Source organism: Bos indicus x Bos taurus, chromosome 16 (assembly GCF_003369695.1).
Source record: "Bos indicus x Bos taurus breed Angus x Brahman F1 hybrid chromosome 16, Bos_hybrid_MaternalHap_v2.0, whole genome shotgun sequence".
Classification (NCBI taxonomy): Eukaryota; Metazoa; Chordata; class Mammalia; order Artiodactyla; family Bovidae; genus Bos; species Bos indicus x Bos taurus.
In genome coordinates, this window is record NC_040091.1 from 56,691,686 (window position 1) to 56,704,544 (window position 12,859).

Genomic DNA, 12,859 nt, shown 5'->3' on the forward strand with positions numbered 1-12,859 from the left:
AGTGTCTGCCTGTAGTGCGGAAGACCAGGGTTCAATCCATGGGTTGGGAAGATCCCCTGGAGAAGGAAATGGCAACCCACTCCAGTACTCTTCCCTGGAAAATTCCATGGACTGAGGAGCCCGGTAGGCTACAGTCCATGAGGTCCCAAAGAGTCGGACATGACTGAGTAACTTCACTTTCACGTTATATCCATGTAATAGAATACTACTCAGAAGTTAAAAGAAGAAAATTAGTGAAACATTCATCATTATTAAGGGCTTCCCTGGTAGCTCAGCTGGTAAAAGAATCTGCCTGCAATGCAGGAGAACCCAGTTCAATCCCTGCATCGTTAAGATCCCCTGGAGAAGGGCATGGCAACAACCCACACCAGTATTCTTACCTGTAGAATCCCCATGGACAGAGGAGCCTGGCGGGCTACAGTCCATGGGGTCGCAGAGTCGGACACAACTGAGTGACTAAGCACACACAGCACAGCACTTACCATTACTAAATCTCAAAAACATTACTCCAAGTGAAAGAAGTCAGCCACAAAAGACTGCAGACTGAATGACTCTATTTACATAAAATCCTAGAAAAGGCAAAACTACATTGAAGGAAAACAGACTGCCAGGTTATCAGAGGTGAGAGAAGACTGAGTGCAAAGCTGTGGCACAGTAAACTCATGAGCGTGATGGAAACGTTCTGTACCTTAATTAGGGTGGTAACACAGATATATTCATTTGTCAGGCTCGCTGAACTATACACTTAAAACTGGTGACCTTTATTGCATGCAAATTCTATCTTAATAAGGTTGATTGTAAACAAAATCACTGGTCTCTGAAAGGCAAGGTAATATAGTGGTTAAGAACTTGAGCTTTGAGCCAAAACATCTGGATATAAACACTGTTACCACCATTACTAACTATATGAATTGAGACAAGTTACATAACCTCTCTGACCTTCACTTCCTCATCTATAAAACGGGAATTAGGGACTTTCTGCTGGTACAGTGGACAAGAATCTGCCTGCCAATGCAGGGGACATGGGTTCAGTTTCTGGTCTGAAGATTCTACATGCAGTGGAGAAACAAAAGCCCATGCACTACAACTACTGAACCTGTGTGCTACAATTACTGAAGCCTGTGCACTAAAACAAGTGAACTGCAATTAATTTTTTTCAATGGGAAGTATCTGCATCAAATAGTTGTTGTAAAGATTAAGTCATGTCAAACCTTTAGGATAGTGCCTGGCAAATAATAATAATTTATATTGGAACTCAGTCAGTAAAGAATCTGCCTGCAGTGCAGGAGACCCGGGTTCGATCCCTGGGTTGGGAAGGTCCCCTGGAGAAGGAAATGGCAACCCACTCCAGTATCCTTGCCTGGAAAATCTCAAGGACAGAGGAGCCTGGTGGGCTGCAGTCCATGGGGTCGCAAAGAGTCAGGCACGACTGAGCGACTAACACTTACTTACTTATATTGCAACACATATTATTATGTGGGCACCTCTAATAGATCAGTTGGTAAAGAATCCACCTGCAACGCAGGAGACTCCAGTTCAATTCCTGGGTCAGGAAGATCTTCTGGAGAAGGGATAGGCTACCCACTCCAGTATTCCTGGGCTTCCCTTGTGGCTCAGCTAGTAAAGAATCAGCCTGCAATGTGGGAGACCTGGGCTGGGAAGATCCCCTGGAGAAGGGAACAGCTACCCACTCCGGTATTCTGGCCTGGAGAATTCCATGGAATGTACAGTAGTGCATGGGGTCGCAAAGAGTGAGACACGACTGAGCGACTTTCACATTATTATTATGTATACCGAACCAACTGTTAGTACTTTTTAGTGAACTTGGCATTTATGAACTTTGAGTTTCAAGCATGTACATGAGCCTGTAACACAGTTATCTGAAATTTTCACTAAACCCATTTTGCTTCATTATCTCTATCTGAGCCAAAAGCCCATCCTTAAACTAAACTGAGGTCTCATACTCAGTAAGACATGGGCAACAGGTCTCATCTTTAGCGCTAAATATGATTAATAGGTAGTGGCTGCCCAGACTGCTATGTTGAGGACTGTGAGACAACATTTGAATTCCAAAAGAGTGCTTAACATCTGTCATGACACTAAGAGAAGCAGTGATGCTAGGGTGTGATATTATAATTATGTGATTAAAAGTTTTTCTTCCCATAATCGTGAACTCCTTCAGGACAGTCTGTTATTAACAGTTTGACACAAGAGGCTGTCTGTCACATTTATTAAACAGTAGATGGACTTAACATAGATTCAACCTACATCTGATCAGGCAAAGTAAATTTTCCCATAAGGGCTTACTGCTGCTGCTGCTGCTAAGTCGCTTCAGTCGTGTCCGACACTGTGCGACCCCACAGACAGCAGCCCACCAGGCTCTGCTGTCCCTGGGATTCTCCAGGCAAGAACACTGGAGTGGGTTGCCATTGCCTTCTCCATTGTGTGAAAGTGAAAAGTGAAAGTGAAGTCACTCAGTCATGTCCGACTTGTAGCGACCCCATGGACTGCAGCCTACCAAGCTCCTCCATCCATGGGATTTTCTAGGCAAGAGTACTGGAGTGGGATGCCATTGCCTTCTCTGAAGGGCTTACTATCGACTTAAAAATACTTATTTCTGCTACAACTTAGAGAATATCTGGGACTTAAAGAGGTAGAAAAGGTCATTTCAGGGAGCTGGAAAGGCTAACACAGAGACAGTCATAATGTGACAGTGTAAAAGAAAGATATTGTCTTCCAAACAGAGGATAGACTCATAATTTAACAGACCATGTCAGAAAATTTTGAAAAGTAAGGCAACACAGACTTCCTTTAAATGTCAGAGACTCATCCAACTTCAAGCTATATATACCACTCTCTACTGTACTACAGACTCTTCATCTATAAAACCAGAATTTACAACTTGATGGTACTTTCAATCCTTTGAAAGAATTATTAAAGTCAAAACTATAAATCCCTAAAATGTCCATCAATTCTACAATAAGATATAAGCTTACTTTGAAATATAAGTAAGGAGAGACCAATACATGTTACTGACAATTCAGCATTTGACTTTAAATCAACTGTTCTCAAACAGGGTGAAAGGACAAGTCATTATCACCAAGGGAGCTTTTGCAAACTACACTGCCCACTCCAGCCCTCAATTCTGTTAAGTCCTCTTAGGATGTGGGCAGATAGACAGGCAAGGGGAGGGAGTAAGAATAAAAACACGTGTCTCCTGGACTTCCCTGGTGGTCCAGTGGTTAAGACTCTGAGCTTCCACTGCAGAGACCTCAGGTTGGATTCCTGGTCAGAGAAATTCCGCATGCCACAGGGTGTGGTCAAAAGAAAAAAAGAGTTATCTCCTGTGATTATGAAACAGCTGTTTTCCTCCAATCCACCACATTTAAGAACCATGAGGCTAAATGCATATAATTGATCTTATAGATCTGAAATTTTAAAATTCCATAAAAGAAAGCACTAAACTGAGAATCGGGAGATGTGAGTTGTAATTTTGTTTCTGAACAGTCCAATCTGAAACAGTTACTTAACTTCTCTCTACCTCTATGAGAATACAATTATATTAGCATTACATTAAAATTGGAAGTTCTATACAACTTAACAGTTGTTCTAGGATAAAATGAAACATGAAACATAAACATCTTTAAAATGTGAATGAGGAATTATTATCATTATTCAAACGTAAGCCTCATTAAGATGTAATAGCTTAGAATAATTTGGACTGGTTCACAGTTTAACCTTGAAGCGACAAGACCAACCACCCAGGGCCAATTAGAAATGAAAAGGATTCCTTGGGCTTTGCCTAGTGCTTTATCTTCCTACCCTAAACACTTGGCCAAATCAAATCTAGCTTGAGACTCAGGAAAATTGATTCCCATTAATGAATTCTTCTGAAAAGTCAACCTCACCAGCAAGAGACCAAGGACTATCACATTCTTAGAAAGTGAAATATTCAGAATTTTTAACTAAAGACTCTCACTGGACACTTCCACTTAGAATATAAAAGAAAACAAACAAACAAAAAAACCTAAGCAACATGGTTAAGATTCAGAGACTGGATTTAAATATTTTTTTTTAAGTTAGGTGACAGACTAACAAAAATTTTAATAATTTTACCCCTAAAAAATAAAAATTAGTGCCAGTGGCTTATATTCCCCTATCCCTCTCCAATTCTCTATAAAATGGCTTACAGTAAGTATAATAAGTAAGTATAAGTGCATACAGTGCCTGGCAGACAGTGAGTGTCAAATATCTGTTGGATGAATGATGAATTCCCTTCTTTCACCTTGTATTTTAGTGCACCTACATGGATGCTAGCAAGTTTGTTTCCTTTAACCTACTTATAAGTGAAATGGAAATGGTGGCCAAAAAGACAAGTTCTAAAAATCCTCACTTTTGTTTCATTACTTTCTACTTTTATCACATTGCATTCTCTACCAGGTACAAACACTTAGACCTAAACATAAACTGCTTAAGTTATTTATTTAAAAAAAATTACAATTCTAGTCCAGCTTCAGTGAAAAATGAATCAATTCTCAATCCAGAATAATGTATGACAAAAGCAAAAATATAAAGCCATTTTCACTGCAAGAACTAGAAACTGTAATCAATAACTTTCTTATACTCCCAACTTCTAGCCCTACTGTATTTAATGACAACTTACCATCTGCAACCCTGAAGTGAATCAACTTACTCTCTAATGATAGTGTAAGCCAATTTCCCGTATCACTAATACACTAAGTCTGTCAACAATTTCCTCCAGAAGAAAAGCACAAGATCCTACCAGTTCGCACTCAGCTAACAGCAATTCCTTTCTTCTAATCTTACCATCTGAATTGGACAAAACCCAGTGAAAACTCAAAACACTCTCAAGCAAGACAATCAACTCCATCTTTCACTTAATATGAATAAGCCCCTTATGCCAAATGTCATAACTGAGTACTGCTGTATACTATCCACGATGACACGTCTAACTCCAAGCGTTTCTCAAATCAGAAGTTCTAAAAAACTCTGATGTGTTAACACAAGTGCCAAGTGCAGTGCAATTACATCTGACCCACGGATGGTATTTAAAAATGTGGCCCCCCCTTTCAAGACATTCAACTGAGAGGTGCAATTTTTTTGCGAACAGACTTTCTTGACTACAGGAGCCTCAACAGCAGATTTAAAAGTAAATGACCTAGCCTTTGAAGTAGGAGGCGATATTTACACGTACACACAACGGATATTTACCTCAGAGCACACACGACGGATATTTACAGCAAATACTACTTCTCCTTAAAACAGCCATACCCATGTTTAGAGTACCATCTACCACACTTTCAATAAACAAACTGTGACCAACAACTCCCTCCCTCAGCATACCAGGAAGCTTAATTCTCTCCTTTTACAAGTTTAATTCACCTCCAAGAGCAATGCGGACTGACAGGGTACCTAATTCACCAGACGGCCAGAAAATTCAAGGCCCAACCTCCGTGCCCACCTTTTCCCTTTTATGCACAGCCACTTATTTGACCTTCCATCTCGTCCTCTTATTATTGCCTAAACTCCCTTCACATCTCCCCCGCAACACTGTCCTCTCTAGTACCCTCACCCTGCGTCGGGATGCCAACATTTCCCCATCCCACCCCACCAACCCCTGCAAACGCTCGAATCCCTCTGCAGACACCGCTACAGCGCCCTACAGACCGCCCTCACCCCGGAGCCCAACAGCCCCAACAGCAGAAACTCCTAATGCAGAGACTTGGCTGGGGGGGGCGGGGGGGGGGGGGGGGGACTGCTGGAGGCTGCTCGTCCAACCCACCAGACGAAGTCGTTGCTTTTGTCCTCGTAGGAGTTGATGAGCCCGTTGCACAAGGGGGCGAGCGGAGGTCGCTTCCTGCTGCCGCTGCTTAGGCTGGAACTGCTCCCTCCTACGCCGGCGCTGGGCCTGGCCGCGCAGCTGAGCCGGGACAGGCCCGCGGACACCGCCCCGCCGCCGCTCCCGCCGCCGCTGCCGGACACCGCGGCCGCCACCAGCACAGGCCGCGCCGGGCCCCCGAGACCGCCGGAGCCCGCGGCCTGGGCCGCCCCGCCGGACCCCAGCGCCGCCGCCGAAGCCGCTACGGAAGGGGGCGACGGGGAAGAGGATAAGGACGAGGAGGCGGAAGTCACCGAGGAGGCCGCAGAGGAGCCCGGGCTGGTGCCGGCGGAGCCCGATCCGGCCTGGCGGCTCCCAGACATCGTGACTCCCTCCCCTCCGGCTGGGAGCTCGGAGGAGAGGGACCGCGACCGCGACCGCGACCCGCCGCCGCCGCCGCCGCCGCCTCCCTCCCCTCTGCCTTCAGTGCATCCTGAGGACGCGCGCCGCGTCGGGAGGTGGGGCTGAGGAACAATAAAGTTGATTTTTGTAAAGGCAAAACCACACAGCAGCGTCCGACGGGAGGGGGCGGAGGGAACTATTAAAGCAAAGCAGGAACCACTGCCGCTCTCGGGACCGCCGCCGCCGCGATCGCCGCAGCAACCAACCCGAGCGCGCCGTGGGCCGGCCGTGCGCGCGCGCGAGCGGCGGAAGGGGCGGGAGCGGCGGGGGATACAACTTCAGACGCGGCCCGGGCGGCGCTCAGACGCGCCGAGCGCGCCCTGGGAGACGGCGGCGGCCTAGCAACGACACCGCCCTACTGGAGAGCCGGTTTTCTTTCGTAACGTGCCCGAGGGTAGGGCCGTGTGAGGGAACGAAAGGGCAGCGGAGAGAGAAATGGATGGTGGCGGAGGGCTTGGGGCAGGGGGACGGGGGAGAAAAAGTGCTGTGAAAGCAATTGCGCACGCGCGCCCGGGGCGCAGACCCTCCTGCTTTACCTAGGGTCCCGGCTCCTGGCGGAGGGGAGCGGCGCCGGCGCGGGGGCTGCCGCACCGCGCATGCGTGGGGGTGAGCCGCATTCCTGAACATGAACTGGGAGCGGCGGCTGGTGGCTTGGGAGGCAGGCAGTTTGACCCGGTGGCCAGGGTACGACAGGTACTTCGGTTCGGATATTGAAGGCTGGGACACAGGGAAAGAACCTGGAAGCCCCGAGCCGCTGAGAAGAGTTCTGGACTGACAGGACTCCAGGCGCCGCTGCTGTTAGCCATTCCACAGTACTGAAGTCAGTGAACAGTGCTTTGTACAGTGTAAGCGTGGTAGCAGGTGTTTCCAATTGTACGTGCTCCACCGTGATCTCACTCCTTTGAAAAGTAATTTACCAAGTTAAGCATCATAATAATGAGAAAACAAGTTACATTTAATCGGAACATAGCTCAGTTAAAACCTCCGTCTGATGTGTGTCTGATACGATTTTTAGCACAAAACAAGGAAAATCTGACAGTTAATGCTACCAGAAGTTGCAGTTTCTGGTAGGCTTTTTGAAATACGGAAATTTGTTTACAGATTTTCATTTGCCATTTTGAGACCCCCCCCCTCCCCCAGATTCTGGGTGATGTAAATTAGAAACAACTAACTCTGATTGTCGGTATACTTTCCCATACTCATGCTATGATTCTTAGAGGGAAGGATCTCAGTTAATTCTCTTAGGTGCAATTAGAGGGCCTTTCTCTAAGAATACCTGTCCATGCTGAGGGGACAGGGCCAGGCGAGGGCCTCGATGCAGGCCCAGCAGCAATACCTAGCCATTCACCTGGCCGTGAACCACCCATCCATCTTAAGTCTGCCTTAGCTGCTCACCCTCATATTCCTAGCTCAGGTTTCTGCTCAGAATAATGATACAAGGATGGGCATATCAGATTTCTAACAACCCTCTTCTTTTCCTGATTATTCTGTTATACAACCCTTTGTTTAAATTTATTTTCCAGACCCAATTAAAATATCAAGCCTTACTGACTTCTCAGCATAGAGAGTTGCACTCTCATTTGTGTCCCTAGAATATTGTGTTTGCACTTACAACATTGTATTTTATACTTTATAATTCTCCTCCATTAACCTATCAGCTTCAGCTTTATATTCCCAGCCAATTCATGTAACCCAATACCTGGCCTATGATCGGTGCTTATTAAGTATTTCTGGGCAAACAAAGCAATTGATCTCATTTTTATTTTAATTATTTGCTTAAAGTCTGTCTTTCCAACTAAAATTTAAGCTCCATGAAAGAAAGGACCAGACGAGTTCTCAGTGGGCATTCAAATAATTTTTTATGAAGGAATCCATAAGTAAATGAATGTAAATAATTTGATGAATATTCCCCCCCTTTATTTAATTGTTTGACAATATTATGTTGGTTTCTGCCACACATCAGTGTGAATCAGCCATAGGTATAGGTATGTCCCCTCCCTCTCAAACCTCCCTCCCACCTCCCTCCCCATCCCACCTCTCTAGGTTGTCACAGAGCCCCAGTTTGAGTTCCCTGAGTCATACAGCAAATTCCCACTGGCTATCTATTTTACACATAGTAGTGTATATGTTTCCATGCTACTTTCTCCACTCATCCCACCCTCTCCTTCCCACCCTACCCATCTTGTCCATAAGTCTGTTCTCTGTCTGCATCTCCATTGTTGTTCAGTCTCCCAGTTGTGTCTGACTCTTTTTGATCCAATGGACTGCAGCATGCTGTGCCTCCCTACCCCTCACCATCTGTCAGAGTTTGCCGAAGTTCATGTCCATTGCAATCCATGCTGCCCTGTAAATAGGATCATCAGTACCACCTTTCTAGATTCCATATATATGCATTAATGTACGACATCTGTTTTTCTCTTTCTGACTTACTTCATTCTGTATAATAGACTCTAGGTTCATCCACCTCGTTAGCACTGGCTCAAATGTGTTCCTTTTTATGGCTAAGTAATATTCCATTGTATATATGTACCACAGCTTTATCCATTCAGCCATCAAGGGATATCTAGGCTACTTCCATTTCCTAGCTAAAGTGAATAGTGCTGCAGTGAACATTGAAGTACATGTGTGTTTTTGAATTATGGTTTTCTCAGGATACATGCCCAGTAGTGGGATTATGGGTCATATGGTAATTTTATTCCTAATTTTCTTAAGGAATCTCCATACTGTCTTCTATAGTGGCTGTATCAATTTACATTCCCACTAACAGTGCAAGAGGGTTCGCTTTTCTCCACACCCTCTCTAGCATTTATTGTTCGTAGATTTTTTGATGATGGCCATTCTCACTCGTGTGAAGTGATATCTCATTGTAGTTTTGAGTTGCAGTTCTCTAATAATGAGTGATGTAGAGCATCTTTTCATGTGTTTATTAGCCAAGGAATCTGATGAATATTTATTGAACATTTATTACACATAGCCCTTGACTAGGCAAGGAAGAGATAAATATATGTTCATGGAATAATTGAAGAGTTAGAAAAATATGTAAAAATAAGTAATGTTACCAAGGTGTACATTCAGTTCAGTTCAATCACTCAGTCATGTCCAGCTCTTTGTGACCCCATGGACTGCAGCACGCCAGGCCTGCCTGACCATCACCAACTCCCTAAGCTTACTCAAACTCATGTCCATTGAGTCAGTATTGCCATCCAACCATCTCATCCTCTGTCATCCCCTTCTCCTCCTGCCTTCAATCTTTCCAGCATAAGAGTGTTTTCCAATGAGTCAGTTCTTCGCATCAGGTGGCCAAGGTATTGGAGCTTCAGCATCAGTCCTTCCAATGAACACTCAGGACTGATTTCCTTTAGGATGGACTGGTTGATCTCCTTGCAGTCCAAGGGACTCTCAAGAGCCTTCTCCAACACCACAGTTCAAAAGCATCAATTCTTCAGTGCTCAGCTTTCTTTATAGTCCAACTCTCACATCCATACATGACTACTGATGTACGTGCTAAATGCTTAATCAGTAAAGCAGAGAATCAACATAGGAACTGGAGCAAGTGCTTAGGGCCAGCCATGCTGATTGTGGTGGGGGTGGGGGTGGGGGTGGGGGGCAGGGGTAGGGAGTTGTTAGGCCGGAAGAGAAAAGCATGTCTTGGTCAGTTAAAGTATAATTAAACTCATGAGCCCAGAAAATAAATAAGTAAAAATGCTTACATCAAGTTCAGATATCTATTTGATAGAGTTCAAAGAGTTCATTTGACAAAAATTCATTTGGGGGCCATATTGTAAAGAGCCTTGATTCTACTTTGAAAAATAGGCTACAAGCAGTTGGAAATAATGAAGAGATTAAGTAGGGGTAAAATATATTTGAAGTGGTGTTTTGAAGATTACATTTTCAGCAGATTAATCTTTGAGGAGAGGTGGGAGATTAGGAGCAAAGAGACTAATTGGAAAAACATTAGAGCAGTCCAAGCATAAGTGATGAGAGGTTAGGATGTGTGTGTGTGTGCACACTCAGTCATATCTGACTCTTTGTAGACCAGGCACTCTGTAGACCAGGCACCAGGCTCCTCTGTCTGTGGGATTCTCTAGCCAAGAATACTGGAGTGGGTTGCCGTTTCCTAGTTCAGGGGATCTTCCTGAATGAGGGATCAAACCCGAGTCTCCTGCATTGGCAGGCAGATTCTTTATCACATAGCCACCAGGGTAGCCCTCTAGGTTAGTATACTGATAAGGAAAGTAAAAGGGTATTCTGAAACACACACACACACACACAAGAATCTACAGGATTTAGTTACTCTCTGTAAAAGAGTCTTCATTGGACTTCCCTGGTGGCACAATGGATCGGAATCTGCCTTGTAACAGGAGCCATGAGTTTGATCCCTAATCTGGGAAGATTCCCCATGCTGCAGGGCAGCTAAGCCTGTGTACCACAACTATGGAGCCAGAGCTCTAGAGCTCATGAGCCGCAATTAACGAGCCCGAGCCCTACAACTACTGAAGCCGGCTCACCTAGAGCCCATGCTCCACAGCAAGAGAAGCCACCACGATGAGAAGCCCAGGTACTGCCATGGAGAGTAGCCCCCATCACCGCAACTAGAGGAAGCGCGCTTGCAGCAACGAAGACTTGGCACAACCAAAGAACAGAATCGTCAAGATCCTTGAGGCATGACCTGTGTCTGTCTTAAGGTCATCACTGTCTTTCCCTGTGCTTGGCACAAAGGCCAATTAGACGATTAAGTAAAAATTAGGAAACACAAGGATGAAGGACTCTAATGATGACTTCAGGTATACCAGCATGACAGAATTAGATAGTGAATGATTTGATTGTGGATATGTTAAGTGTTCATGAGGTGAAAATACATTCAAGTAAGCATATCTAGCCAGTAACTGAAAATTCAGGCAAGACACAGGAGAAGATTCAGCACATAACGAAAATAAAACTGCTGATTTCCTGAGCTCTCTCTCCAGAGATTCGGAACGTATGGTTCTAGGCTAGGACCTATGAATATGCATTCTTATCCTCACCCAGCTGAACTTGACGCAGGTAACCTTTTAAGAAATACTGTGATTAATATTATAGGCAGTTCAGGAGAATATGTAAAACAGTCTCTTCCTTTCAGGTATCTTATTCAGAGGACAGAAAGTGCTATGACCCTGGCTGAGAAATCTCCTGGGGGAAAAAAATCATCAGCTCTTAGTATTATCTCTTTGAAACCTATCTTCAGTATAATCTGAACTCACAAAAGGAAGCTGAGGCGATGTGATGCAATAGAATTTCCCTTTAATACCAGATAAATGTATGAAGACTATTCTGAAAGTACACAGTTCTTTCTAGTTTCTGGTGGCAAGATCTTCTGGGAAAGCAGAAGAGAAAAGAGGAAGAATGGCAAACACACAGACAGGAAGTCAGCCGATTCAGAAGTAGCTAATAGGAAAAGAGAACATTAATGAAAAATAAAAGTAAACATGAAATAAAAATTAAAAATAATGTTATCATGTTTGAAAATATTAGTCCTGACAAAAGTGGATGACAAAAGTGACAAAATGAAACCCCAAGTCTTCCACAAAAACACTTCTGAAGTAAAATCTCATGTACGTGCACAAGCTAAGTCGGGCGTGTCTGACTCTTTGCAACCCCATGAACTACAGCCCTCCAAGGCTCCTCTGTCCGTGGGATTCTCCAGGCAAGAAAACTGGAATGGGTGGCCATGCTCTCCTCTAGGGGCTCTTCCTCCAGGGGATCTTCCCAACCCAGAGGTCTAAACTGTGTCTTTTGTGGTTCTGCATTACAGGCAGATTCTTTACTGCTGACTCAGGGAAGCCCAAAATCTCATGTAGTTAAAATGGAATGGAATTGTCAACAGGACTCAACTTCCCAAATATATTTCTAAGGTGTCTTAGCTAAATATGACATTTTAGGGAAATAAGGCCAGTGGTTTCCATCTTCCACTAACCCTGCCCTTTGGTAACCAATCTCCCCAAAAGATTCTCCCTGAAAAACTTTTCTGCCTGACTCACCTGGTGGGTTTGCTTCCCTTTAGCCCTGTCTGCTGTCTCAATCAAACCTGTGGGTGAATGGCTGTTTTCTGTTAATTTTTTTTTTAATGTGGTTGCCCTGTTATAACAACATAAGGAATGTGAAATAAACACACTACTGAAAAGCTAAATTGAGAAGGAAAAGGAGTCAAATATTTTCGGTCCAAGTGAATGGACAGGAAAAAGTAGAAAAATTTTTGAAACTCAATAGCATCATAATACATGTAGCAGAAAATAATCCATAATCTACTGGTAAAATTAAAAGCTCCAATTTATACGTTAAAACCAGAGGTAGTTACCTGTGGAGCACTGTAATTTCTTATAATTTGCGGGCAACTCTTTTCTGAAAATGTCTACCATGCTGTTTTCATTGCTAGAATTGCATCATTAGCTTTTATTCCCTTCTAGTCTTTCTATATGAAATTACAAGAATTTTTTAGAGAAGGTAAACTAAGAGTATTAATACCTTAGTAGGTCACTCATCCTATTAAGAGGAGTTAATTTCCTTTTCAACCTACTGCTA

General features: G+C 44.1%; 1 protein-coding gene across 4 annotated transcripts in view; it reads right to left on the minus strand.

Annotated features, from left to right (window-relative positions):
* The window catches only part of COP1 (COP1, E3 ubiquitin ligase), a 226,045-nt gene extending 219,552 nt beyond the window's left edge, over nt 1–6,493 (minus strand). For 2 of the 4 annotated variants that reach the window (XM_027565409.1, XM_027565410.1), the window contains exon 1: nt 5,804–6,489. In XM_027565409.1, coding sequence (XP_027421210.1) covers nt 5,804–6,222 — 419 coding nt within the window. In that variant the 5' untranslated portion in view covers nt 6,223–6,489. Of the gene's footprint in view, nt 1–5,803 lie in introns of all 4 variants that reach the window. The other 2 variants (XM_027565408.1, XM_027565411.1) reach the window with 2 other exon arrangements.
* Nucleotides 6,494–12,859: the final 6,366 nt, after the last annotated feature.